General features: G+C 52.3%; 1 protein-coding gene across 1 annotated transcript; it reads right to left on the reverse strand.

Moving 5' to 3' along the window:
* Positions 1 to 120: 120 nt before the first annotated feature.
* Positions 121 to 27,023, reverse strand: LOC140654770 (galactose-3-O-sulfotransferase 2-like). The gene is made up of 4 exons (XM_072868482.1): positions 26,992 to 27,023; positions 3,215 to 3,325; positions 1,659 to 2,616; positions 121 to 972 (listed from the first exon to the last, which is right to left on the reverse strand). The coding sequence occupies exons 1-4, from the start codon at positions 27,021 to 27,023 to the stop codon at positions 121 to 123; spliced, it is 1,953 nt and encodes a 650-aa protein (XP_072724583.1).
* Between the last annotated feature and the right edge of the window lie 242 nt (positions 27,024 to 27,265).

Below are 27,265 nucleotides of genomic sequence, written 5' to 3' on the forward strand. Positions count from 1 at the left end.
AGCAGCGTCCCAGCCTGCCTGCCCCCTGGGGCAGAAGCAGCCTCTGAGCCCAGGAGGCGAGCACCTCACTGTCCTCAGCAAAGGCAGCTGGAGAACGATGCCTGGAGGGGACAAGGAGGATCAGTTTTGGGTGCCCTCCAGCCTGTGCCGCAGGGCATTGCCCTGCCAAGACGGAGTGGGCTGGTGGGTCTGGGGACGCTTCTGGGCAAACTGCCTCTTGTAGAGAGCGCTGCTGTACTGCAGCTCCGGGGTGACCAGCCGCCGGCACATGCGCTCTGTCTCCTTATCCAAGCCCTGCTTGAGGTTATAGCCCAAGATCTTTGCGTTGCCATGCTGCAGTGGCTGTAGGGAAGAGTCCTTGATGTCCTTCGGGGCCACGCTGCCCATCCCTTGCAGGCAGGTCCTTGCCAGCTCAGCCTGCCTCTCCTGAAGTGCCTTTACTTCCCGCTGCATGCGCTCCCTGCCAATGTCTCGGTCGATCCTTTCCCAGAAGGTCCTGTTGAAGTGGGTGTAGATTTCCCAGTCCAGCCTGTTCCAGTCCTTTATCTTCTCCACGATGGTGTCCGAGAGGGGGGACTTGGTGCTGTTGTCCCTGATGTTGAGCGGGAAGGAGACGACACTGTCCAGGTCCCAGCACAGCATCTCCTTCAGCAGCACCATGGACTCATCGAAGTACTCAGAGATGAGGAGCAAGTCAAAGGATGCTTCAATGGCCTTCAGCATGAGTTGCACCCGCTTGGCTGAGACCTCTCCGTCAGGGTTGAAGCCAAAGTCGAACGTCATGAGGTTCCTGGCATAGTGGCTGTCCCTGTCTGCGGGGTTGTAGTAGTGGTAGGGCTGGCTGAAGAACTCCTCCAGGCTGCGGGCACGGGAGAAAGCCGATGTGCCCTTGTAGTACATGAAGGAGGATTCCATGAGCTGCACAGGGTTCCTCAGGATGGAGAAGTAGATGGCTGAGCTGGACACCACTTTCTGCACCTGCGGAGGAGAAAAAGGAGGTTTTAAAGGTGGGGTAGGGAGAAGGGACCTGCTCGCTTACAATCCTGTGCTCTGCTGGAAAGCAGAAACGCTTGCTGGGGTTGGAGATGGTGGGTGCTGGGGAGGGTTTCAGGGTGCAGCTCATCAAAGGAGCATTTATGTCAGCTGTGGGGAGCCCCAGAAGAGGTACACAGGGAGAGAAGCTCCCTGCTACATGCTGCCACAGCTGGGTGACCTGTCTGGGCTTGAGATACATCCTATCTCCTTGCCTTTCCCCAGATCTGCGTGTCCTCAAGTAGCATCCAGAAGGGTGGATGCTGGGCATGGCTGCCCTAAGCTGATGCACTTAAGGCATTCTCCTCTTGCAGCTGGTACCCTCTGGGCCTGTCCAAGGAGCAAGACATCTCCAAGGGCCCACCAGACAAGAAGGAGATGATAGTTGCTGACTGCTATAGATGCTGTCCCCTGGCTTGTCTCAGGTCACAGCACAATGATTCATCAAACCTGTTTACAGAAGCTCTCAGGAGAGGCCCATAACATGCAAGGTACCTGGGGGCAATCCTGTCTCTCTTTAGCTTCATCCCTGAAGAGTTTATGTACTCTATGGGTGTCCCACCTTGCTCCCCATAAGCCCCTCTCTCCCTTCCCCATTCACCCCTCCCAAGGCATCGCGGCTTTACCCGTACCTCTGGCTGCAGGAATCGCATGTGGTGGCAGAGGATGTTGAACCGCCGAGGGCTCCTGGGGGAGAAGCCCTTCACGAATGTCGCCAAGAAGTGGTGCGGATAGAAGAGCTGGTTGCCACCCCCGATGGGAAAGGCGAAGGTGAGGTTGTGCGTCTCACCGAAGCGGAAGAGGACGTTCATGACAGTGCTGCTGGCGCTCTTGTGGACCTTCAGGAAAACAATGTCAGTCTTGGGCTCACATGCCTCTCCTTGAGAGGAAACCCCTCTGGTCTGCTGGCCTTCTCCAAGTGTCACCTCCTCAACCTTAGAGACTTCTGTCCAGCTTGGGAAAAATCCCCTCTTCAGGTCTATCTTGTAAAAGTCCTCTGCCTGTGGAGGTTGAGCTGAATTTGGCATAGCGAGTTTAAGTGAGCTGCCCCACTGATGGTGGGGGGAACCCATGGCTTGAGGCTGAGACTGTCTCTGTACCACCACCTGCATGGTGTCTGGTGGTGACGTTCTCCTGTGCTCCTCTGTGGTCATCCTGTTTGCAAAGATTATGAACTTGCTGGTGACAGCATCAGCGTCTCCCAAAACTGTGGAGATCCTCCCAGGAAGACTTGGAGAAGGACCCTCTCTAGTTGCTTTGCTCAGGCCAGGAAGCTGGGATTTCAGCTTCGTGGATGAAAGATGGGCTTTCACCCTCTTGCTGCTCTCCACAGGCTGCCACGTCCAGTGTTCTTCTCGGCTGCCTGGGCTGCTTTCCAGTGGGGTCTCCTGGCTGAAGTACAGATGCATCTGGAAAACGTCCTGCGTGCTCTCAGTTGAAGTGGGGTCTGGCATGGCTTTCCTCTGCCAGTGCGGAGAATCGTCCTCCCACAGCAGGTCAGGGGTCTGGAGGGCATAGCTGAGCTGCTTCTGGCCATGGTCCGTGGTCTGCTGCAGGGCACACTCCAGCTCGCACTGGCAGTTTCTGTAACAGGGAAGATGCAAGGCTCAGCTGCAGAGGATGGAAGGAGCGTGCAAAGAGGGCAGCTCCTCTGCAGCCCAACGAAACCCCCCTGCAGACACCCCAGAGCGCGTTCCCTGTATTTCTTGGGGTGCGTGGCATTTCTGGTGGGTGTAGGACCTGACCACTGCCCTGGGAGATCGGTGTGAGTACAAGAAGAGACGGACAGGTCAGTAGCAATGTGCTAACGCCCCTGTCCCGCTGGAGCACTGTCGGCTGGTGGAAAGGGGCAAAGCAAGAGGAGGCAGGGAGAGAGAAGAGTAGGTGGCCTGGAGAAGGTGGAGGAAAGTTTGCAGATCATCCCAGATTGGGAGGACTGGGAGGATGCTCAAGGGCTGTAGGGTTTTGAGGCCAGCCAGGACCCAGAGTGGGCTCAGCTCTGGCCAGGGCATAGGGATTAGACGAGAGATCCCCGGAGGGGTCCTCTCCCACCTGGATTTTCCTCTCTGTCTAAAGAAGACACTGTTGGGTGGTTTTCAGGAGGGTGGTTGTGAGCCCACCTCAGTGGTCAGCGAAAGGCTGGAGAATGAGGTGCAGGTTTGCAATCCTGCTTGGGACCTACTTGGCAGGCTGCAGCTTCTCCATGACTTGAAGCATGACCAAGAGGAGGATGAGGAGGCTGAAGAAGACCCAGAGCCGACCTGGCTGGCACCTGTATATTGCTTTCAACTTCCTGCAAGGAAGCAGACATTTCAGACCATTAGTAGGTAGAAATGCGTGTGTGAGGCAGGGGGGAAAGAGGCCTTGAGACTTTTTAAAAACATTTTTTTTAAGGTAAGGTCACATTTTTAAGTGTGGAAGAGGTGCAGAGGCAGTGATAACCAACAAACCTCAGAGGCTGTGCTCAAGCAGTGTAGCGTAGTGGAAATTTCCAGCTGGGACACAAATATCACACCGAAAGGTAAACAGCGATAACCGCAAAGTCTGTTGGCTGCTCAGGAACACCTTACTGGCACAGCCTGAGCTCCCACTTTGGCAGCAGGAGCAGGCACTGCTTGCATTTGCCCTGCCCTTCCCTGCCCTGCCTTGCCTAGACCCTATCTTTATAAACAAAGACAATAAAACTTTGTTTTCCCTGCTCTCCTCTTCTCTTGATGCCTGCTTGTTGGAGGTGATTGCCACCTGCATAGGCTTCAGCTGCGGCTGCAAATGTGATGCTACTGCGGGGGCCCCAGCTGTGCCTCTCTGGTGCGTGATCTGGCTTTTAGTCTGGTTTTAGCCAAGTCTACAATGGCAGTGTGATTTCTTCAAGTCATCAGCACTACACTATGGGGTTTTGGGTTGTGTGTGGGGACATTCAGGCCATGAAAAACATTGCCACGGGACTTTTACTGTTTGTAGCTCTTGCTGCAAACCCTGGTGGAGCTTGATCATAGTCCTAATCTTAGTGTTAAATGGAGCAGTGGGGGGACTAAGCTTCCTGGAAAAAAGGGTTAGTTTGCATTTCATTTCTGCTGGTTTCTACTCAGGGAACCTATTGTTGCCTAACAGGAGATGATTTGTACTGAGAATCTGGTTAAATCCTCTGTTTTGGGCTCCTCCTTGAGTGGGAGTCCAGCCTGCAAGCCCCATATGTCTGCTCTCCCCCTCTCAGGGGCAGGGAGCAGGCACAGGCTGCTTTGCTGAGCATGAAATGGAGGGATCTAAATAGGATAAATTAATGAAAGCAGAAATTTGGGCAGACCCTGCTTGGAAGCCACATTCTGACAGCTAATCTGTGTTTGTTGATGTTACCCCCTTCCTTCAGTGGTCAGTTTTGGACCAAGAGACTGGGACTGGGACTGCACAGACCTGCTTGTCCCAGAGCTGCTTCATCTCCATGGTGCTTTATCTCCTACCCCGGGCAGTCTTGTGACATGGGGGAGAAGTACTAGCCTGATGAGCTAGCAATGACACAAACATGGGCTGTCTGAAGTGGTCACATGCATCCCATTGGTACTGGTCAGGAATTTGGGTTTGCTATTGAAAAACTGGATTTGTTCCAGAAAAATTGTCGACTGTTATGAGTAACTGTACTTTGCTTATTACAGCACTACTTCCAGTGGTTGCGCATCAGTTTGGACACTCATGGGTATGGTTCCGCCCTGCTCTCAGTAATGTCACTTACTGAGTTGAAATGCTAAGGTCCTCCTAGGAGATTTTTAATGTCTAAAGTACTTGGGACTGTAAAGGCTGGGAGGTCTTAGGTCATGACAGTGCTACTGAAAATTCAAAAGGCATGTAATTACTAGCACAGTGAACAAGCTAGTCATCAGTAGCATAGCATCCCCAAAACCTGATGGCAACCTAGAGGTATGCACGCTCATTTTCCTCTTGAGGAGGAGCCTGCCAAGCCTGGATGAGAGACAGGCGGCTGGCGAATGTACGCATGGCTTGCTGCCTCGTCATGCAAGCAGCACAAGGAGAGCCTCATGCTGTCAAAGATAAATGTATGTGACAAGCAACAGATCATAAAAATGCCAAATGCTTAAACAGCACTTAAAATGCTAAGACACATTAAAGGGAGAGGGTTGAAGTGGAGACTCGGGGCTGCCCCAGAGATGCTGCAAGACAAGGCTTATTGAAATACCCCTGTGTGGAAGATCACTGATGGCCAGAGAGACCAGAGAGGGAGAAGGTAGTGAAGGAGGAGTTGCTCCAAGATGAAGTGATGCTGCTGGACTGATCTTGTTAGACACTTGATCCAGCTCTCCCATCACTCAAGGCACAGCTGATGATAAGTTTGTCTGCCTGACCAGCCTAAGAAAAGTGGCAAGAAGGGAATGAGGAGCTAACTAACTGTGATATTTAGTGATATACCCAAACTCTCTCTTTGGGGAGATCTGCATGAGCACCCAGTAGCGAAGGCAGAATGATGCAACGTTTCCCCAGCAAGTGGTGCTGAGGTAGGCGGCACCCTCTGCTACTCCGGTATCTGTATTTTGTGCAGATAAAATTCTGGACTTCTTTCCACAGAGGTCCCTGCTCAGTACTAAACTTTCAACCTTTAGAGAGTCTGTGAAAGATCCAGGTCCTTTTGCTTCTAGCCTTCTGCCTCTTTTGAGATGGCTGTTGTGTTGGTTGAACAACTGGTTGAGAACACACAACACGTTGCTGGCTGCTTGGGTCTGATCAGGCTAGCACAAAGCCAGAGCCCTTCCTCCAGGCTGGCTCTGGTGGGACATGTGCATCAAGGAGGGTGCGCTGAGAAAGAGCGAGCTGTGGCAGTACTGAATTTTGTGCTGAAGATGCCAAGAAGTTGCACTGAAGGCAGCAAAACCAGGATAAAATGGCACATGTAGCATGAGAAGCCTTTGTCTTGGAGGCTGGAGCAGCTGGATTATTTGTAGCTGGACAACAAGCCTTCAAAAGGCTCAACTGCTTTCCATGGGTAACTCCTTCACAGCCTTCTCTCAGTTTAACATGCTGGGATAAGATCTTGAGGCAGAGTTAAATACTTGAGATCAAAGCACCAGAAAGATGTCCAAGATGCAATTGGAGCTGGCGGGAGTCAGAGCTGCCCCACAGGGTGGGTCAAGCTGCGAGAGCAACCTGCAGAGTCTTTGGAAATGCCTCCAGCTGCGGGCAGGCTATAGCTGAAGAGCCCCTGCAGATCAGAGCCTGTGTGCTGTCACCTCCAAAAGTGACAAAGCAGGGTGAAAAGATCAATGCAGCATCCCAAAGATGCCTTTGACTGCAAGGGCTTAGCAGCAGAGCCACAGCAGCTGAATCCTCCTACATTGGCTCAAGGGATTTAATCAAAACCCAGTCTGTTGGTCATTTATTTGCAAGGGATGCCTTCCGCTGTGTCTCACTGCCTGCTCCTGGCAGGGGAGGGGGTGCCTGGGGTGCTGCTTGGAAGCAGGTGCTGCTTGATTGCAGCGGTACTGCAGATTTCCTCTCCATTTTTTCTCCTCTGCTGGGAGCAGAGAGGATGACCTGCTTCCGTCTGACCTGTGCCCCTTCCCTGTCCAACACAAAAATAAATGCACCATTTGGTATGGGTCTGTGGTTGGCTGGCACTTGCTGAGCCGTGCAGGGTCTTAGCCAACTGCCGGGTGCTGGGGGAAGTGCTGAGGCTGAGCTCACCAGGCAGGTAGGTGGCAGAAAATTACGTTATTTATTTGCTGTGGCTAGATATGCTCCAGGCTGCGAGCGGTGTTGCACAGAGAATTAATGTACACGATATGTACACCAGCGATAGCCCGCTTCCTCCGGCCAGCGATCGGAACCACTTGCATCGCAATAAATGAGAAAGCGGGGACAACTGTCTGCAGGACACTCAGGAGAAGATAAGGTAGCACAGCGAGGCACAACGGCACTGCCTGCCTGTGTCGGTGCCCAACCTATCCTTGAAACAGCTGGGTTAAGAAAGGCCCTGAACCCCCTAGCACTGCAGCTTGGTGTGCAGCAGCAGGGTGTGCACCGCCCCAGATGCTGCAGGTGCATGTGGAAAGGCTGTCCTGCCCCGAAATGCTCTCCCCCAGCAAAAGGGCACTTCTGTGAAGTCAAGCCTTGCCCTTCTCTGCTCCTCGTCCATCCTCTCCAAAATAGAGACTGTGGAAGAGCGCACCTCACTCTAGATGCATTCGTTGGGTTGGCCTTGTAAAAGACTTGCAGAGACGTGTTTCTGCTCCATATCTACTCCACAGGTGAGTGTGCAGAGCTGAGAGCGGTGAGCCCTCACCTGAGATGAGGCAGGAGGGATCAGCATCCTACTTGCCCTGCAAAGGTCTTTGCCATTCTTCTTCCTTTGTGGTATCAGGCCTTACAAAAGATGCTATTTTCCTGCCTAGCACGCAGGGGACCAGTGCTGCCCTTGGAGCTTCACTAGGAGAGCCCCATCAACCCAGACCTCCCCGCATTTATGTGGAGCAGAAGTGCTCCTCTGCCCCGTCCCATCTTCACTTCAATCTCCAACCATTTCTCAACACAGAGGGACCTACAAGGACATGATCTCTGGGTAGGATGGAAATAGAATTTTACTTAAGGAAATAGTATTTTACTTAAATAAATAAGTAAAAAAATCCACTTACATGATCAAATACCTTCTGAATTTCAGCATGGTGAGCTGGAGCCTTGGCTGGGGAGCGGGCGGTTATCGTCAGACTGGGAGAATAGAAAGCAAACACCCGGAGCCTGGCTTGTGTGCCTGCGGCCAGTGGCCCCTCCCTGGGGGGGCGCCTGGGACGGCAAGCCCACAGCAGACCTTCCCACCGATGCCCTGCTCTCCAGGACCTGCCCCAGGGAGTGACCAGCCTCTGGTCGGATGAGTGGCACATTTACACGGCCACGGCCTCGAGGGCTGCTGGCAGCAGGCTGCCTTCTGCAAACCGTTGCCACGTCATGTAGACCTGTGTGCAGGCTGTCCCGGCGCTTGTGGACACTGCGGGGGGTGGCTGTGCCACCCATGTTTGTGTCCCTGCCTTACTCCTTGGTTTCACCCATGGCTTTGACCCCTCGTGTCCTCCAGCTCTGCTCTTTGCAGTTCTACCCTCTTTTCCCTTCTCATGTCCTGCTTTTACTTCTTGACAAAGCTGAGGACAGAGATGGTTTGGTCATGAGTGTTTGATAATCCCTATGTTGATACAGTCTTTAGGTCTGTGCTGCTGAGACCCTGTGTAGGCTGGGTCACACCTGCATGGCATGCAGCTAATCCTCTCCAGTGCAGCCTGGCTCTGTCCACCCTGGGCTGGGATTACAGCAATCCCCAGCTCCCTCCTTTGCTTCCCCTCACCATATTCGCTGCTCCAGGCACAGCATTTAACCACCTGCAGCTCCAGGCACTGCTTAACACGTTGATGCCTTGCGTTTGCCATCTTCAGACTGGCCTCCCATGTTCCCCCAAGCCAGTAAAGTCTTCAACCTTCCATGCTGGGACTGTGCTGTGCCAGGATGACCATCAACAGGACAGCCCTGCTAGGAAGCCAACTGTTTTCCATTACCAGTAGAAAAATGGTCACTGGGTCTGCTTCTTGCTGGCTGGTGGACAATGTAAGACAACTCAAAGGAGGACTGGGAGGCTGCCCTCCATGATGGAGGTCCACAGCCGGTCCTTTGACCAGGACCTCCTCCCTCTTCAGTAGCTTTTCCTCCACATCCTTCCTCTTCGAGGCTCATCCCAGCATCCTGAACAGCATCAGCAAGACACAGCCATGGCTTTGTGTGATCAGGGATCCTAAGCCCAGGTAGCAGGACCACATGCTTGTCATATTAGGGCACCAGACACCTGGGGTGGTGGTAGAGATGGAGGATGTGTGGCTGTGATGTGTGCCACAAGGACCAGTGGCTCAGGCTGTGCAACAGCCACTCTGCAGGACCAGGCTCCCCACATGCTTCCTGGCACCGGTGGAGAGGACCCTGGCAATGTGTTTGTGGAGAGGATGCGTGCTTTCCCTTCAGCTGTGCCCATGGGTCTCAGGAAATGCATACCACTCAGGTAAGTTACTTCCAGCCCAGACCTTGGCTTTCTCAAGGGACAAAAGGGCCCAGCTTCCTCCCTCCCCCCTCGCAGGCTGGGAGGCAGCCATTCCCCTCACGCTGGCACAGGCAGGCACTGCCTCTCCCCATCCACCTCATCAAAACAACAAGTTTACTGTGGGGCTGTCGCGTTCTCCACCCGTCCTGCGCTCTGGCTATCTACCCAGGCTGGCAGCTTATCTGGGAGTCCGGGGCTGGGTGAAAGCCACAGGCTAGCTCCCCATTTGCAGGGATCAAACCCCTTTCTGCTATTGGGACTGAGGTTCTTCTCCCCTCTCCTCTCTGCACAACCATGCCCCATGCAATCTGAGATGGATGAGCCTGCTTAGGGGGCCACAACGATGTGGGGTAGGTGGCTGAGGGGTCTGCAAGCATCCCCCAGGCAGGACCGTGGGAGACATCCTATAGCTGCAGGGCTTGGGGCACCTTTGCCTGGGAGCACCCAGAGGCTCGTCAACGTGAAGGTGCCCAGACTGGCTTGATCTTACTCCTCTTTGGTTGTTTGCTCTTGCTGGATTGCCACTTGTGGGATTTGTCGCTGTTCAGCTCACTTGTTTCCCTAAGGACAAGCCTATCTGTCCATGGGGACCTCATGGGAGGTCCAGTTTCAGTATGTAATCCTGGTCGGGATTGCCTGTATTCCTGTGTGCTGCCTGGCAGCCTCTTTCTTGGGTGTGACTCGACGCATCTGTGGAAGAGAAACTCAAAAGGCAAAGCTGTCTTCTCCTGCTTGGATCTGGTAATGTGAAGCACAGCATATGCTGTCACCTGCCTGCATGCTTCTTGTGTCAAGGCCACATCTGCAGGACCTCAGCAGATCTCTTGGGCTGCTTCTGTCACCTTGCAACTGCATCTCAGAGAGGCTGTTTCCGAGCATGACCTAGATGGAATGGGGCTCTACTTTCTTCAGCGAAGCCTCCGGGGCGAGCAGCTCTGAGACAGAGGACCGCGTCGGGGGACCGTTGCTGGATCGGCTAAACCGCGGCAAAACCGCGCAGGGAAGGGAGGAAAAAAAAAAGGGGGGGGGGGCACGGAGAGAGAGGGCTACCGCAGCCACGCCCTGGCCCCTGAGCAGGAAGGAGGGAGCTCCTGACAATGGCTCCTGCCATCATGGAAACGTGGTGGGATGACTCACACAACTGGAGTGCGGCGATGGATGGCTATAAACTCTTCAGGAGGGATAGGCGAGGCAGGAGAGGTGGTGGGGTAGCCCTATATGTTAGGGAGTGTCTGGATAGTTTAGAGCTCGATGATGGTGACGATAGGGTGGAGTGTCTATGGGTAAGAATCTGGGGGAAGGCCAACAAGGCAGATATTGTGGTGGGAGTCTGTTACAGACCACCCAACCAGGATGAGGAGACTGACGAACATTCTATAAGCAGCTGGGAGAAGCATCACGATCGCTAGCCCTTGTTCTTGGGGACTTCAACCTACTGGATATCTGCTGGAAATACAATACAGCAGAGAGGAAACAGTCTAGGAGGTTCCTGGAGCGTGTGGCAGATAACTTCCTGACACAGCTGGTGAGTGAGCCAACTAGGGAAGGTGCCCTGCTGGACCTCTTGTTCACAAACAGAGAAGGACTTGTGAGACGTGATGGTTGGAGGCCGTCTTGGGCAGAATGATCACAAAATGATAAGAGTTTTTGATACATGGAGAAGTGGCGAGGGGGGTCAGCAAAACTGCCACCTTAGACTTCCGGAGGGCAGACTTCGGCCTGTTTAGGAGACTGGTTGACAGAGTCCCCTGGGAGGCAGCCCTAATGGGCAAAGGAGTCCAGGAAGGCTGGACATTCTTTAAGGAGGAAGCCCTAAAGGCACAAGAGCAGGCTGTCCCCAGGTGCCGAAAGACGAGCCGGCGGGGAAGAAGACCGGCCTGGCTGAATAGAGAGCTGTGGCTCGAACTCAGGAAAAAGAGGAGAGCCTATGACCTCTGGAAGAAGGGGCAGGCAACTCAGGATGACTACAAAGGTGTAGCAAGGCTGCTGCTGTAAAAGACAATAAAAAATACTTCTTCAAATACATTAGCAGCAAAAGGAGAGCTAAGGAGAATCTCCAGCCCCTAGTAGATGGGGAAGGGAACACAGTGACCAAGGATGAGGAAAAGGCTGAGGTACTTAATGCCTTCTTTGCCTCAGTCTTTAATAGCAGGGCCAATTGTTCTCTGGGTACCCAGCCCCTGGAGTTGGAAGATAGGGATGGGGACCAGAATGGAGCCCCCATAATCCAGGGGGAAATGGTTAGTGACCTGCTGCACCACTTAGACACTCACCTGATGAGGTGAGCCTGATGGGGCCTGATGGGGCCTGATGAGATCCACCTGATGGGGGATCCACCTTATGAGATCCACCTGAGATCCACCTGATGGGGCCTGATGAGATCCACCTGAGAGTACTGAAGGAACTGGCAGATGTGCTCACCAAGCCCCTTTCCATCATTTACCAGCAGTCCTGGCTAACTGGGGAGGTCCCAGTTGACTGGAGATTAGCAAATGTGACGCCCATCTTCAAGAAGGGCCGGAAGGAGGACTCGGGGAACTACAGGCCTGTCAGCCTGACCTTGGTACCGGGGAAGCTGATGGACCAGATCATCCTGAGTGCTATCACATGGCGTGTAGAGAATAACCAAGGGATCAAGCCCAGCCAGCATGGGTTTAGGAAAGGCAGGTCCTGCTTGACCAACCTGATCTCCTTCTACAACAAGGTGACCCGCCTAGTGGATGAGGAAAAGGCTGTGGATGTTGTCTATCTGGACTTCAGTAATGCCTTTGACACAGTTTCCCACAGCATTCTCCTGGAGAAACTGGCTGCTCATGGCGGGTGTACTCTTCGCTGGTAAAGAACTGGCTGGATGGCCGGGCCCAAAGAGTGGTAGTGAATGGAGTTTACTCCAGTTGGCAGTCGGTCACAAGCGGTGTTCCCCAGGGCTCTGTGCTGGGGCCAGTTCTGTTTAATATCTTTATCAATGATCTGGATGAAGGGATCGAGTGCGCCCTCAGTAAGTTTGCAGATGACACCAAGTTGTGCGGGAGCGTTGATCTGCTTGAGGGTAGGAAGGCTCTGCACAGGGATCTGGACAGGCTGGATCAATGGGCCGAGGTCAATTGTATGAGGTTTAACAAGGCCAAGTGCAAGGTTCTGCACTTGGGCCACAGCAACCCCATGCAACGCTACAGGCTTGGGGAAGAGTGGCTGGAAAGCTGCCCAGCAGAGAAGGACCTGGGGGTGTTGGTTGACAGCTGCCTGAATATGAGCCAGCAGTGTGCCCAGGTGGCCAAGAAAGCCAATGGCATCCTGGCTTCTGTCAAAAATAGCATGGCCAGCAGGAGTAGGGAAGTGATCGTGCCCCTGTACTCAGCACTGGTGAGGCCGCACCTCGAATACTGTGTTCAGTTTTGGGCCCCTCACTACAAGAGAGACATTGAGGTGCTGGAGTGTGTCCAGAGAAGGGCAACGAAGCTGGTGAAGGGTCTAGAGCAGAAGTCTTATGAGGAGCGGCTGAGGGAACTGGGGTTGTTTAGCCTGGAGAAAAGGAGGCTCAGGGGAGACCTTATTGCTCTCTACAACTACCTGAAAGGAGGTTGTAGAGAGGTGGGGGTTGGTCTCTTCTCCCAGGTAGCAAGTGATAGGACAAGAGGAAATGGCCTCAAGTTGTGCCAGGGGAGGTTTAGACTGGATATTAGGAAATTTTACTTCACTGAAAAGGTTATCAAGCATTGGAACAGGCTGCCCAGGGAAGTGGTTGAGTCGCCATTCCTGGAGATATTTAAAAGACATTTGGATGAGGTGCTTAGGGACATGGTATAGTGGTGGTCTTGGTAGTGTTAGGTTTACGGTTGGACTTGATGATCTTAAAGGTCTTTTCCAACCTATACGATTCTGTGATTCTGTGATACTTGTGGACCCGTGTCTGAGGGCCTTGGTGGAGATGACAGTCCTCTGATATTACACCCAGTGGTCTCTTCTCTCCCGCAGATGCCAGAGCAGGGGTCAGGATATGGATAGGCAAATATGTCTTTTGCAGCTGCATCTCTTGAGAAGTGACAGGTGCTCTTGTAGGAGGTGGTTTGTCTCTGCTCACCAGGCAGCCAGGTCCTGCTGGGGTGACCTAACAGGCTCATAACTTTTGTGTATATGTGAGGACTGTCCTGGTGGTGCAGAACTGCCCCAGGTTCTACTACAAGGGTATGTGCACCCTCCCAGGTGGTGTGCTCATTCACTACCTGGGGATGGGCTGATCTCAGCAGAAGGCAGATGAGGAGCCCCAAAGACAGCTAATAGCAGAAGCCTCCAGTCTCTTCCCATCCCATGTCCCTGTACTCCCACCCCTGCTTAAGATGATGACCAAGCAGACCTCAGCTTGCCTTGAGACACCCAGTACCTTGCAGCTCTCATGCAACGGCTTTCCTGCTTGGTGTGTCCATGGCCTGGAGGGGTTGCTGGTGGGTTTTTCCCAGGGCTGTGGGGCAAGCTGCACCTGTACCTGGAAAGCAGGCATCTCTGGTCCATTTGTAGGCCTGCACCTGGGTTGAGCTGAATATGTGGGAAGGTGACTACCTCTCCAGTGAGGAGGAGAGGAGTCCCAGACCCAGATTTCCAACCTTGGGGGCTAGACCAATTGCTGGAGCAATGGGTGGTGCGAGGGAGAGCACTGGGGTTTGCAAGGGCTTGAGCCTCACTGTAACATCAACTAGCTGTCTGCCTCCCTTCATCCATGCCTTATTGCTTTTCCTGCTGGCTAGAGACTACTCCAGCATGAAAATAACACAGCAGAAAGCTGTGTGTGGGTTTTTGTTTGGTCTTGCTAAAGGCAGATATGTTTGCCATCAACAGCACTCCTTGCTGAGCCCCAAGGCATGAACAGCTGCCTTCAGGCGGGCGGCACGACAGATGTCCTTGCAAAGGTGAGGAGCCAGCAAGGGCTTTCCAAGCAGGAGCAGCGAAGCTTTGTTCTCCTACGAGAGCTGGGATGCCAAGACAGTGCTGCAAAAGTGAGGAGCAGGAGAAAGGCCACCACTGCTCTCCAGGACAATGTTTTCCTTGGCTAATGAGGAGAGGACAGATGTCCTTGCGTGTGTTGGCAAGAGGGAGGCAGCTGTAGCCTGGAGGGTACAGGCAGTCAGGGAGGTGTCTTTGTAGGGAGCAGAGACTGGGGTCCTGGGGCAGATAAGGAAAGTGCTTCTGGGGCTTTACCAACTGGAGGTTGGGGCAGTCCCTGGAGATGTCCTGGAGTGGGAGTGACCTGCAGAGGTTTCCTTAGCAGGGAATGGAGAGTGATGGAACTCCTGCTGGAAATGGCTCCTTACTTTAAAGTCAAAGCAGAGCTTCTGCAAAATAAATGAAAACCTTTTTGTGTCTAAAAGAAGCAGTCAATGCTCCTTAAATTCCCAGAGAAGCCATTAGCTGGAGGGGGAAAACCAGAGCGCTACAGAAAAGCCATACCCAGGGTTAAAGCTCTCCTGGGAAGAGCTGGGAGTTAAAAAAACTACTGATCTCATATTAGAGGAGCCTGGAAGACCTCTTGGCAGTGCTGTGATGGTGGGGCAGACCTCCAAAGAAGCCCAGCTGGTGAGAGGGGGCTGAGGAGCCCTCCCACGAGGAAGGACTGGTGGCACTGGCTGCATCTGCGGTGGGAGTCCTGGTACCTGAAGCTAGAGTCACCTGTCTTGAGACCCGCTTGAGACTGTCATCCCTTTGCCTCATGCAGGCAACTAGACTTTGAGGACCTGGAGGGAGATTGTTCCTACTGGGATAAGTCAGGGAAGGCACGTCCATTGTTGGACTGGGTCCCATTCCTTACCCAGGATGACCACAAGGTTCTGTTTCCCGCCATTGGTCCCTGCTGTGCCTGTGCTGCCTGTGCCACCTGCCCAGGCTCCACTGGCCTGTCTCTCATCGCACGCTTACAGCATCCCATCAGGAAATGCCTAAACTCACTTCTGCCTCTCAGTTCAGGTCCTTTTTCCTAAGGTTTCCAGTCACCCAGTGCTACTGCCTCCTCCCACCCTGCAAGAAACGGCCAAGCTGTGGTTGAGGCTGGGGATCTGCCTTTTACAGGCACAAAAGTACAACCTGAGCTGGCGCATAAAACCATATCTTTGAGCAATGCCACAATTCGTTGTCCTGATCCTGGGAGGAGAGATGAGCACGGCCGAGTCCCGCACGCTGCCGAGGCTTGCAGGGCTGTCCCTGCTCACATTGCTTCATCATTTTTTTTCCTGTGTCTTTATTTCTTTGCTGCTTTTTTTGTGTGTGTGTGTGTGTGCTTTGCTTAAGCAAGGACTTATGTGCTTTTCTGCCTGCACGTGGTCAGTTTGGCCATGCCATTTGTACCCTGGCAGCCTGGAGCTTGCTGGATCTCAGAAGGGCTGAAAAGACAAGAGGTTTGTGTGTGTCTCCCCAGCAGCCAGTCAGTCCCAGACGCAGCGGTGAAACTGGGGTCTAGGACATCCCAATTTCCTAGGTCTGCAGTCCTTCCTGCAAAACCCCTGATGGAGAGAAACTTCAGAGAGGGACAGGCTTTCCCCCCACCCCCAGAAAATTATTGGTGCAGCTTTTCTGTTTGCTTTTCAGACCAGTTTCCAGACAGACCTATTCAAGAAACGAGCCACGATAATTTCTAGATTACTTTCTGCGGGGAATCCAGCGCACCGTGTTATCAGCAATGTGCAAGTTTGCTTTCCAAGTCATTTTGAAATCTATCACACACTGGGCCTCCCTTTCCGCTGCTGGGCAGCCGCCAGTCCATTAGCACCTACCTAAATTGATATTTAGTTAATTTTACACTCTGCAGAGTGAATGAGGCATGCCCATTTAATTAGGTCCTATTAACTTCAACAGCTCTCCTGGGACATTAAAGTCAGCCCGCTCTATGGTGACGTGCCTGTTGATACCAGCTCCCTCTGAAAGGATGCTCAGGGCCAATGGGAGTAAATGCATCTGGCTGGGAAGTTGGGAGCACAGCATGGAGAGAGCCAAGCGTAGGACTGGTGCTGATGTGCTGCGGCTGCTGGGCTGTATGGGATCCCCACCAGTGCGGGGACCTTGTCCCAGAGGGGACGAGGCAGAGCCTGTGCCAGCACCAGGCAGAGCTCCTCTTGGTCATGAAGGCTGAAGAACAGCTGGATGTGCTTGAGTTTAGGTAAGAAGCACATCGATGCTTCTGGCTGTATGCTTTTCAGCTTGCGTTGGGACTTTGGCCCTAACTGTACACTTATTTGTTCTTTAATTTCAGTCACCTTATCAGAAGCCTTTGAACAACCAAATACATCTCCACTGACCTTGGGAACAGGCTTTGCCATTTCTTTTCGGTTGGTTTTGTTTTCTTGCCAGAGAACTCCGAGAGATTAGAGTGATGCCTCACAAACGTGGGCTTTGTCTTGAAGCCTCTGAAGCCTGCAGTGGTGGCAGTACTGAGGCACTGAAAGACCTATATATTTTAGGGTGGCTTCAACATTATACCAGATGCCTCAGGGTCTCGTAGGATCCACGATCTTCCTAACAATTCCTGATGACTGTCCATGTCTTCTTCTCCAAAGACACCAGGTTACATGTTACTGGGAGGACTTGCTGGTCCATCTGTAGGTGTCTGGAAGCAGAAAAGAAAGTGGGCATCCCAGCCGTAAGGTGCCATGGGTTCTCCTCAGCGGAGGTGGAGAGAGGCAGCTCCCATGGGTGAATTGCATGTGTTTTAGTTTGCTCCCATTGCCTCTTGTCCTGTCACTGGGCACCACTGAGAAGAGGCTGGCTCCCTCGTCTTCATTCCCTCCCATCAGATGTTTATACACATCTATGAGGTCCCCCCGAGCCTACTCTTCTCTGGGCTGAACAGTCCCAGCTCTCTCAGCCTCTCCTTGTATGAAGGATGCTTCAGACCCCTCATCGTCTTCGTGGCCTTGCATTGGACTGGCTCCAGTAAGTGCATCTCTCTTGCACTGGGGAGCCCAGAGCAGGACCCAGCACTGCAGATGTGGCCTCACTAGTGCTGAGCAGAGTGGGAAAGGAGGCTGCTACCGAGTTCAGGAAGCTGTGTTTGACCTGGGGATGGCCAAAGATGTCTTTAGGACTCTCCATGGCCAGTGGGAGTCCTGTGCAGCTGCATCTGACCTGGAGAAGCGGGCAACTGCTGGGTCCAGCCCCGGCTCCGCCCTGGTGCCCGCAACAAAATAGTGGAAACGGTTTTCAGATGAAGCCCGGCTAGAAAAGCCATGTTGACCAAGGGTAACCAGGTGGAGCAGACGTTTACACAGTAAATGCCTTTTGAAACAAATCAGCAGGGAAGCGGGGTGGGGACCTCGTGGTCTGATGCCACCTCCTATTTATGGAAAGCATGACAAGGTGCCCAGACAAATATCAGTGTCTCACTTGGTGAAAAAAAACAGAATGGAGCGAAACCTAGGAGAGATTTTATGGTTTCTAGGAAAGCTACAGCATTGACACGTGAGTGCTAAACAGTTGCCCCAAAGGTGGTCTGGCACACGGAGGCGTGGTGGGGATGTGCTCCCTCCCTGCTCTGCTCCCTGGAGCTATTCCTCCTGACTGCACTTTCCCGGGGGAGCAGTAAGGTGCAAACTGGGAATGCGGGTCTCAAAAACATCATGGGAGAGGTTTCTTGCAGCTGATTTTGTGTCAGTAATTGCAGGCAGCTTGCCTCTGTCTCCCCAGGGTGGCAAGGGGAGATGGTAGTACAGAGTTATGCCTTGTATCTTGAAGAAATTTTTTTTTTTTTTTTGCATAATGAAATCCCTGATACTTAAATAATGCTGCCCAGGTCTCTGGCAGGGGAGATGTGTGACATACCCTGGGGTAACCCTCTCACCAAGGGATATTCCCTGGGTTATGGACGGAAGCTGAGGGTCATCATCTGAAGATGATGGCCAAGATGGGCTGGTCTGCTGGGTTTCCAAGGGGAGTATCACTTGCATACCTGCCCTGTTGACTGAGATGTCTTTGCAGGGTCATGCCACAACCAGTGTCCTGCCTTCTGCCTCTGACACCGAGATGGGAAGAAGGAAAACATTGGCAGTGGTGGAGGGTGCATGGAGAGATACTGCAGAGCGCTCTCGTGAGCACCCTGCAAGGAGGGCATCACAGCAGGGTGTGTGCCATTTGATATTAATTTAACAGCCTTTTGTCCAAGACCTCTTAAAACATTGGTTCAGTTCATATTAGGTACACTTGCAGCCATGATGAAACATAATTAGTGTGTGGGTCATGGTCAGCTCATGTTGGAGGAGGTATCCACAGTTAAATCAGATCTTTCCACCTTCTCTTCATGTGTTCTGGGAGGTGGGACATGAGAGTTTGCTCTGCTCTCTCTAAGTCCCAGCTGTGCACAAGCGAGCCTCAGTTCAGTAAGAGGAAGGACGCTGAAATCACGGTTTTGCAGTTGTATTTTACTGTAGAACATGACAGCAGAGCTGCCTCCTTCTCGTATACCAAGAGCATTAGTCCTTGTGTGAGGCTATGTTGGATCTGTTGGGAATTTGATCATGGAGTCCCATCAGCAAGGAGGAGAACAAGAGGACTGGTGCTAGTGTCCCTGAAGGACTTGGAGAAGAAAGAGTGCCCTCCAGGAAAAGGGAAAAAGCAGTGCCTATGTAGAAGGATGAGGTTGAAAAGAACTATCCAGAGATCTGGGAGTTTTGGGAGGGATGGAGGACCTCCGTATGTCAAAGGCAAGGGAAAGATGGAAAACATCAGGAGATGTCCTTGGACATGGCCAGCACCACTCCATGCTGTTAGCAATGTGCAAACACTCATTTTTTTTGTCTCTTTTGCAGCAATTTCCATGCAGCAGATGCTGTATCTGGTTCTTCTGTTCATACCCAGCCACAGCTGGATGCTACTGAGAGCAGACATCCTTCCCTGCACAAGGACCTCAAACTCCAGGAGCTTCCTGCAAGTGTAAAATCTTTGCTTCCCCCAGGGAGGAGAGGCTGGCCAGCCTTGATAGCTCTGTCCTACAAAAACTGCAGTGCCCGTGTCCACACCACAGCTCTTCTAGGTGAGGAAGGGATTAAAAACTCAGGACTTTTTACTGCTTGTCCCTGCAGGGGTCATCAAAGCAACATGGAAATCGCAGGTGGCTGCCCAGAGAACAGGCACAATAAAGTATTTCCTGATGAGAGCTACTTTTTGTAGGTAAAAAGCCCCTGAGAGATTTGCATTTTCTATCCGCAGTTGTGAGGGAGGAATCTATTGACATGTCCAAAATGTTTTCACGGCAAGGAAAATAATTTGCAGCCCTTGGAAGCCTGCAAAGGAGCTGAAGAAGTTCACAAGAACCCTCACTTTGCCCCTCTGCTTTTCCACCAGCACATGCTGGTCTGTTCTGGTCTGGCTCCTTTGCCACCGACCTCTTGACCCCAAGAAGGATGGACTTTTGAAGTCAAATCCCCACAGAAAGGCATTCAGGTCTGAGTTGTGCTGGTTCCACCAGCTTCTTGATCTGGTCCCTGGAGCTTTCATGAGTGAGTGTGTGACACCTTCGACTACGGATGAAAAGCTGATGCTCTGTTCCTACAAGCTACTCTGTTGCACGCATAAACCTACACAAAAGGTAGGAGTCTGCCGCTTCTCCCTTTGGCCAGAAGGGCTCGGGGCTTGAAGCTTTCTTATGAGGGGAGTTGCTCCTTTTGGAGACCCAGTCCCTCCTGATAGATTTATTTATTTATTTACTTATTTTTGCTGCTTTTGCATGCAGTGGTGCTGCATAGGGGTGGTTCATGGCTCAAGGTGTTTAAATGGGGAGCATTTGCTTAGAGTAACAGCTATAGGTCAGGCTCCTGCTGTGGCTCCCAAGCTCTCTGCTTGGTTCTGCTGCAGCTCAGCTGGCATTGAGGCTGTAGATAAAGCCACATTCCCATCACTTCTTGCCTTCAGGACAGTGTTGACACAGAAGCTTGAACATTGGCCAAGTCACTGTTGTCTTCTCCAAGATGAACAAAGCCCCACTGTACAATACTGTCTGAGGTTTATGCTTGATTACCATATACAACCGCAATAATTAAACTAATTCGGATGTCAGTGCCCTCTGAGACACTGTGGGTTAGTTGAGGAGTGATGAGGCAAGTCACGGAAGGTGTGTGAAACTTCGTCCTCCACAGCTGAACTGTGGACACCTGCCTGCAAGCCCTCACAGGTGCTGAGGCAGAGAGGGAGACACACAATGCAGCATTGTAATCCTGCTAAGGCAGCAGGTCAGGGTGGGAGGGAGGTTGTGGCATTGCTGGTGGGGAGTTGCGCCCCATGCAGAGCCAGCTCCAGCCATTGTGTTTGAGCAAGGGCTATGCAAACAGCACTATGTGCCAGGCCGAGGCTGCCGTTGCCATTTCTTGTTGGCAGCATTGGGTCAGAGTTTCAGAGGGACAGATTTGGGTCCAGAGTCTATGTGTGAGGAGAGCTGTGACTCATCAGACACGCAAATAGGGTCTGGGGACTGAGAGCCCCATGTTGTGGTCTCAAGTTAAGAGCCACAGTGGGTGCTCAGTGTAGACTGGTGGGGCAGGAGGAGAAGAGAAGGTTGAGGTGGATGCAGCGGCCCTGGGGATGTGGTGAGGAAGAGCACAATCAGCTTGTTTCCTTGAGCACAGGCACTCTGCCCCTCCACCATCTCCTTGGCTGCCTTCATTCCTTCCTCCTCCCCTGATGTCTCTGATGTCTTTTCTCATCTTGCTCCTGGGCCTGGAGAGCTTGCTCTCTTCCCGCGGGGTCTGAGGGCACGTTTGTCCCAGAGGGACCAAGTACACAATTTTGCTGCACAAACACAGTCCTACAGAAAACCAAGAAGCTGAAGAAGGTGGGGATGGAGTCCCTCGTGTGCTGTGGGTTTGGACATGGGTGTTTTACCAAGTCCCGTTGGTGGACTCTCCTGCATCCAGCAGAGCAAGGGCTCTCCTGGCTCCAGCAGAGCAAGGGCACTTCTGAAGACTGATGATGGTGGTTCAATGAGGGGAATGGCGTGCACTGTGGCTGCACGTGAAGGTACACCCCGCCAACATGCAACAGTTGCATAAGTGGTCCAAATACCAGTTCTTTGCAGATGTTAAAACAACCCGTCCTCCAAAAATCCTGGCCAAGGCTGCAGCAGCCAGGGCTGGGGTAGGTGTGTTTGCTGAGCAAGCAGCTGCTGTTTGCACAGAGGGGGTTCATTAGGCTACAGTTTGGTTGAACTTTGTTCTGGGGATCACGTATTACAACTTGTGCCCCCCCTCACCTCCGCTGCCTTGGCTTTGGATCCTTTTCTCTGCCATGGCCCAAGGGAATGACCTTCCTCTGGGCCGTTTATGTCTATCTTTGCTGCTTTATGGTTCTTCCTCACACTTATCCTCTGTATCTTCTGCAATATGCTGCCCCAGGGCAGCTGGCAGGACATCTTGGAGGGGCTCCTGTCCCACCAGACATGAAGCTGGGTAGGGCTGACGCATTCTTTGGTGCCTCTGCCTGGGATGCTGTAAGGAGGCAAGAGCTGATATTTAGGAAAACAACTAATTCTCTGCGAAACAAGGCTGAGGGAAATACAGATGCTGTGCAACGCTGATCAAAGCAAGAAGCATGCAGGCATAGGGGTACATATGACCACTATTAGTGCTGGTTGTGCAGCAGAGCAGGCTCTAGACATCTTTCCCCTGTTGGAGAGAAGATCTATATTGAAGGTAGTCCAAGGGAGACACTCACCCAGTGAGGCTCAGCAGTTCAACCAGCTGGGAAGCAGGGAAGAATGGAATAGAAACTGCTGCAAACAGTCTAGTGGGAAACCACATCCCAGGAGGAGCCATCCCTTCTTCACATCTGTTGAGGCCATCTTCAAAAAGGCAATTTCTGAATAAGGAGAATGCAGGTCCAAATTGGGAAGAAGTTAAGAGATGAGGAACTGAGCCCCAGGAGAGAGAGACTAGAGCACTTCAGGCTGTTGGGCATTGAAAGGAGAAAAGGGGGAAGCCATAGACGTACGTATGGCTTAAAGTGGCCTAGGACAAATTACAGACATGAGGTCAGATCACAAGGAATGGAAGAGCTCTGCTGGTGTCTGTGTAGCTGCAGTGGTTTTCACCAGCCTTGGAGAGTCTGAAGACCATCTCTGGAGGGTCGTCTGTGTGCTCCCATGCATGGTAGCTCCAGGGAGGGATTGGCACGATGCCCCTCCACAACAGCCCCTGTGCCTGAGGGAATGGATATTAGTGTTCAGAGACCTTTGGGCCATTGTTCTTCTGTTGGTGCAGGATGTATCTTTTTCCAGATGCTCCTCAGCCAGTCTGGGAGCATTATTTTCCTTTGAACAGACCAACACCAGGAGATAGTGGATAAGGCCTTTCTCCATCTTTAAATTGCTCCTTAACCTTGGCTAATCTTACAGATCATGATCTTATAGATCTCTCCTGCTTTCCCTTTCACCATCAAAGTCTCTGAGTAAGAGATGCATGAACGTGAGAGTTTGATAACTGTGAACTGGGTAAGGGCTGAGTTAAAGAAAAAAAAAAGAAAAGAAAAGTGGGATCTTTCCTCAAACTGGGAGCCCATCTTGCCATGTGTTAGGGCTCAAAAAGCAGTCTTAGGTCAAGCTGTATGAGCACAAAGAGCTCCTGTTCCTGGAGAGGAGGGCTATGTCTTGTGCCCAAGATGGTGGAGTTTGCTTCTTGGCTCAGCACCCTGCTGCTGAAGATTGCAAATGCAGGAAAGCGAGTTCAGCAGACTCAGCACCCTGCTGAAAACCTTCAGATGTTATGTCCAAGGTTTGGGTTGGGATACTGCTCCCTGGCTTGTCCCCTCAAGCCAAGACCCTGCATGCTAGCAGTGCATGAGCTGGGACAGAAGTTGGCCACAGCCTCAAGCTCTCCATCAAGGTGCCCCAGCTGGGGAGAATGTCCCTACCACGGAAGTCCGGCTGCGGCACATCCTCTGTGTTTCCCTCCCGTAGCTTTCTGCCCCCACCCCTTTTATTTTTAAGCGGTCACCTGTGACCAGAAGAAATTGCACTGTGGCTGCTGGATAAATGAGCAACCTGTACTTTGGCATTTGTGAGTACAGTAGATTTAAACCTGAACTGCACCAGGTGCCTATGTCTCTCCTTAAAATCAGGACAGCTTGACTTGCAATCAGTTAATTCTCTACAGCTTTGATTGCTGAAGGTGGGAATAATTTCCTCTAGCCACCAGGCAAGTGGGTGCCCTGTCTGAGCCACCATCTGTATCCTCTACCACATCCATGGGATACTTCGTGCTACCTCTTCTCTAGTGGGGTGAATTGGCCTCTGAAGATATCTACTCCCTGGGATGATAGAGGCAGCCCAGATTTAACTTTTAGAGGGCTAAAACAGAGCAAGATGGTCCCTTTTTTTGGCTTCTCCAATTTATTAAGTCCTCTGTCACAGACCGAGCCTGCAAGTGCTACTAATAGAAATATTACACTAATGAATAAAAAGCTGATTGCTCTTCTGGTGTAAAATGCTCCCTTGAGAAGCTGTTTGCTGCTGTGCTCTTAAAATCTGTGCTAGCATCCCTCATGGTAAACAAGAAAGGAGTTGGTGGTTCCAGCTTCTTGGAGCCTGCCGTGATTACACAAGTCTGATGTCCTTGACTAAAGGCCAGCCTGGTCTTCTTATGGGGATTTGCCACTTCAAGGGGAATGTGTGAGAAGAACAAATATCTTGTTTGTAATAGGATCTCCATAAAGCCTTTCCTGCTGTTTGTTCATGTTATTTCTCCATGGCATGTTTATAGAAGATGGTGTTGATGTCAGCTCAGGGCTGTGGGACTCCTTCGAGAGCCAGCACTCAGTAGAAACATTCGGTTCGATCAGAAAATCTTTACTGCCTCATACAAAAAATAATTGCCCAGGATACAGTGGGCTGTAAATGGATTGAAATATGGGATCAAAGCCCTACAGGAGAGTCAGGGTCTTGTTTTCCATTCCCTGGTCTAACCAGGAGATAGCTTTGTGCTCTCTCCTACGTGCCAGGATACTGCACAGCTTACTGCTCCCGAAGGAATAGGGAGCTCAGCATGATGGCACAGCTGGGCAGGCAGGGGACTTGTCTATCACTGTCTCCATGCAAGGTGAGCAGGATGGGCCCTGAGATAGCAGCTGAGGTCAGCCCAGAGTCCAGATCCCCTGGGAAGCTGGTGGTGACGAGGCAGGTCTGAGGTTGGGATCCGGTCTGGGGACAGTAGGACGGTCGGACACAGCCCGGGGACCACCAGGCAGGTCCAAGGTCTGGCTGGGAAGTCTGTCTGTGGGCTGGGGTCTGGACCAACAGGGCCATGGCCAGGCAGGGGCAGAGCTGTGGTGGAGTTTAGGATCAGTGGTCTTCCAGCATTGCTGAGGCAGGGACTGACGGGCTGAGAATGAACGGGCTCCTGGAACCTTGTCGCTGGAGGCCCCTGGTGAAGCTGAAAATGAGTGTAAGTGCTGGTGATGCCTTTTGGTAAGGGATGTCTATTGCAGTACTGCACAGCTGACCAGTATTTCTCCAAAGCTTGTTCTCTCTTTCTGCCCTCAGCATGTGGTCCTAGTGCGCTCTGGCTGTGGTGTCCATCCAGGTTTCACATGGCAGAAGAGTGGCAGGGCTTTCTGCCTGCAGTGAACGTTACTGGCAGACGCAGATGATGGGAGAAGGGTGTTGGTGATCAGAGGGGTGTGTGCTGAAGGGCAAAACCTCTGGTGGAGGGGAGAACAACAGATCTCAGCTCAGATCTCGCAAAGCTATGGACACAGCCGTGCTGAGACTCCATCACTGCCAGTGACCAGACTCCCCAAAAGGAGTTCATTTTCCTTTTCCACTGCAATTCGAAGGTTAGTGGCACAAAGCCATTTCTCCCCATACAGCACCCTTTGTCTATAACATAATCAATCATTACACCTACAGAGCACAGCCACGTTCCCCCCTTTATGCAACTTTTAGCAAAGTATCTGAAGCAAGAAATTTTTCTGGTTCCTTCCTTATTCTTGCAAAAGTTTTCAGGAGCTGTTAGGGCCACATCACACTTCAGCTGGGCTTTGCCATTGCTTTCCCCAGTGCCGAGGCACCCGCATGAGCAGAGTGTGTGGGCAAGGGGCTGATGGATGATGCTGTGGGGGCTCTGGAAGAGGGCTGCTGCATCCTGCTGACCACCCCACCCCAGAGCTCCCTCCCCAGGACCAGCCCCTGCCAGACATGTGCCCTGAAGCCCCACACCTCTGCCTAGGATTTCTGCTCCTTTATTCCTGCAGCTGGAAATGCTGAGAGGATTAAAATGCCACAGGAGTCTAAAAGCCCTCAGGAGGGGGTTTGAAATCTTCTCAGCTTGGCCTTTTGCTCCCCCCTCTCTGCTCCTCCCAGAGCTCTTAATAGTCCCAAGACTTTTATTATTTTCCACATTGCAAAACAGTAATTACTGGAAAGGAAGACGTGGTTTGAGAGTCAGGGTCCAGCAGTGCCTTCGGGGCTGTGCCAGCCCCCGGCGACCAGGGAGTGGAGCAGTGAAGATGGGAGGAGCTGTTCCCCTCAGATTTTATCTTGATGAGAACATCTTGACCAATGACCAGGAAACAAATTCCTCTGCCGCTTGGGAGGGAGAGGGGGAACTGAAAAGTCAAGCCTGCCTGTAGGCTCCTCAGAGATCCTGCGGGCAGAGGGGGTCTTTCACTGATGGTATGGTGGTCACCAACACTGGCAGGGATTGAAAGATCAAGCCTGCCCGTGGGCTCCTTAGACATCCCTGGGCAGGGGAGGTCTTCCACTGATGGTATGGTGGTCACCAGCGCTGGCAGGGAAGAGATGCCCACCCAGGTCCTGGGTCCAGTATTTAGTCATTGGTGTTGTACTTAGCTATTGACCTCCAAAGGGTGAGATGTTTGCATGGCTCGTGACTTCTGAACTGCCAGATCTGTGTTTGAAAATCTCAAGAGCAGAAGGAAAATTAATTTAACTAGAGTTCAAAGGGTCCCCAATAAAGACTAAGCCTTGCTGTTATTCTGAAGCCTTATTTCCATTAATTCCCTTTAATGCTGCTTTAAAATCACAAAGTGGAAGGGAATGCTGGCCAAGAGATTTTTTTGGTGGTTTCAAAACAACCACTATTAATCAGCAAGGAAATGTATTGGCCGTAAGAGCATTTAAATGGGAAGGTGGCTTCAACCAGGACACATCTAACAGCGTGGAGTTGTGGTGACAGTTTAAAAATTAGCTATTGTAAGGCTCCACATACGGACAGGGGCTTGGTATTAATGATTACCACGAACTAACTAACGGGAAAGGGGTTGAACAGCAAGTGGTAGAGTGCAGCTTGACCCACTGGTGAGCTGACCCTTTTCCCATTCATTTAATGCCCAAATCTCATTTCTGGCCAGAACAGCTATCCAACAGCTGAACACAATGCTTGGGCGCAGCAGTGGGTGGCTGTGCCAGCCCAGCTGGGCTGCCCGTGGGCTGCAGAGGATGATAAGAGGTTCAGTCCCTGCTCCTTGGGTCAGATCCAGCAGCGAGAGCTGCTCCAGCAGCCAGCCAGCACTGCCAGCCCCAGGGCTCGGACTGCCGACGCTGCTCCGCGAAGCCGGTTCACAAGTCTCCCCTTCTTGGTGTCTCCCCTTGCTTTCTCCTTTTGTATCCTTCTGGCTGCTGGCCTCTGCTGCCTGCTCCCACCAGCAGCTCTGTGCCACAGCTCCTGCAAAGTCACTCTTGGTCCACCCGAATCATCAGCATCCCTCTGCAGCATGTGCAGGGCTGCTCCCCGAGCAAGGCTGGCTGCATCTGCCAGGAGCTTTCTTCTGCCTGCTTCAGTGATGTCCCCCTGCTCCTTTGGTAGCCAAAGATGTAGGACCCAGACGGGTGTCTCCTTGTGGTGGTGGGGTGGGGCTCACCTCCAGGTGCACCTTGTGCTTCTCTGCTCTTGCTCCCCTCTCACCATGGGGTCTTCTTGACCAGCTCCGCCACCATCTTGCCTCTGTCCCATCCTGGTGACCTGGGCTCTGTGACTGCAGGGGAATGTCACCGCTGACACTCCTACTCCCTTGTCCCTGGGTGTGTGCACGGGGGCTCATGTGAGCCACAGCTCCCTCCTCCCCTGGAAATAAGCCACCCTTTCTCCTGTTCTCACCTAGCCACATCTTCTGGGATGGTCCAGCATCTCATTGTAGGTACATGCCCCTGTGGAAACTGTCTGGCATGTCCCACAGAGC

Source organism: Ciconia boyciana, chromosome 7, assembly GCF_034638445.1.
Source record: "Ciconia boyciana chromosome 7, ASM3463844v1, whole genome shotgun sequence".
NCBI classification, from domain to species: Eukaryota; Metazoa; Chordata; class Aves; order Ciconiiformes; family Ciconiidae; genus Ciconia; species Ciconia boyciana.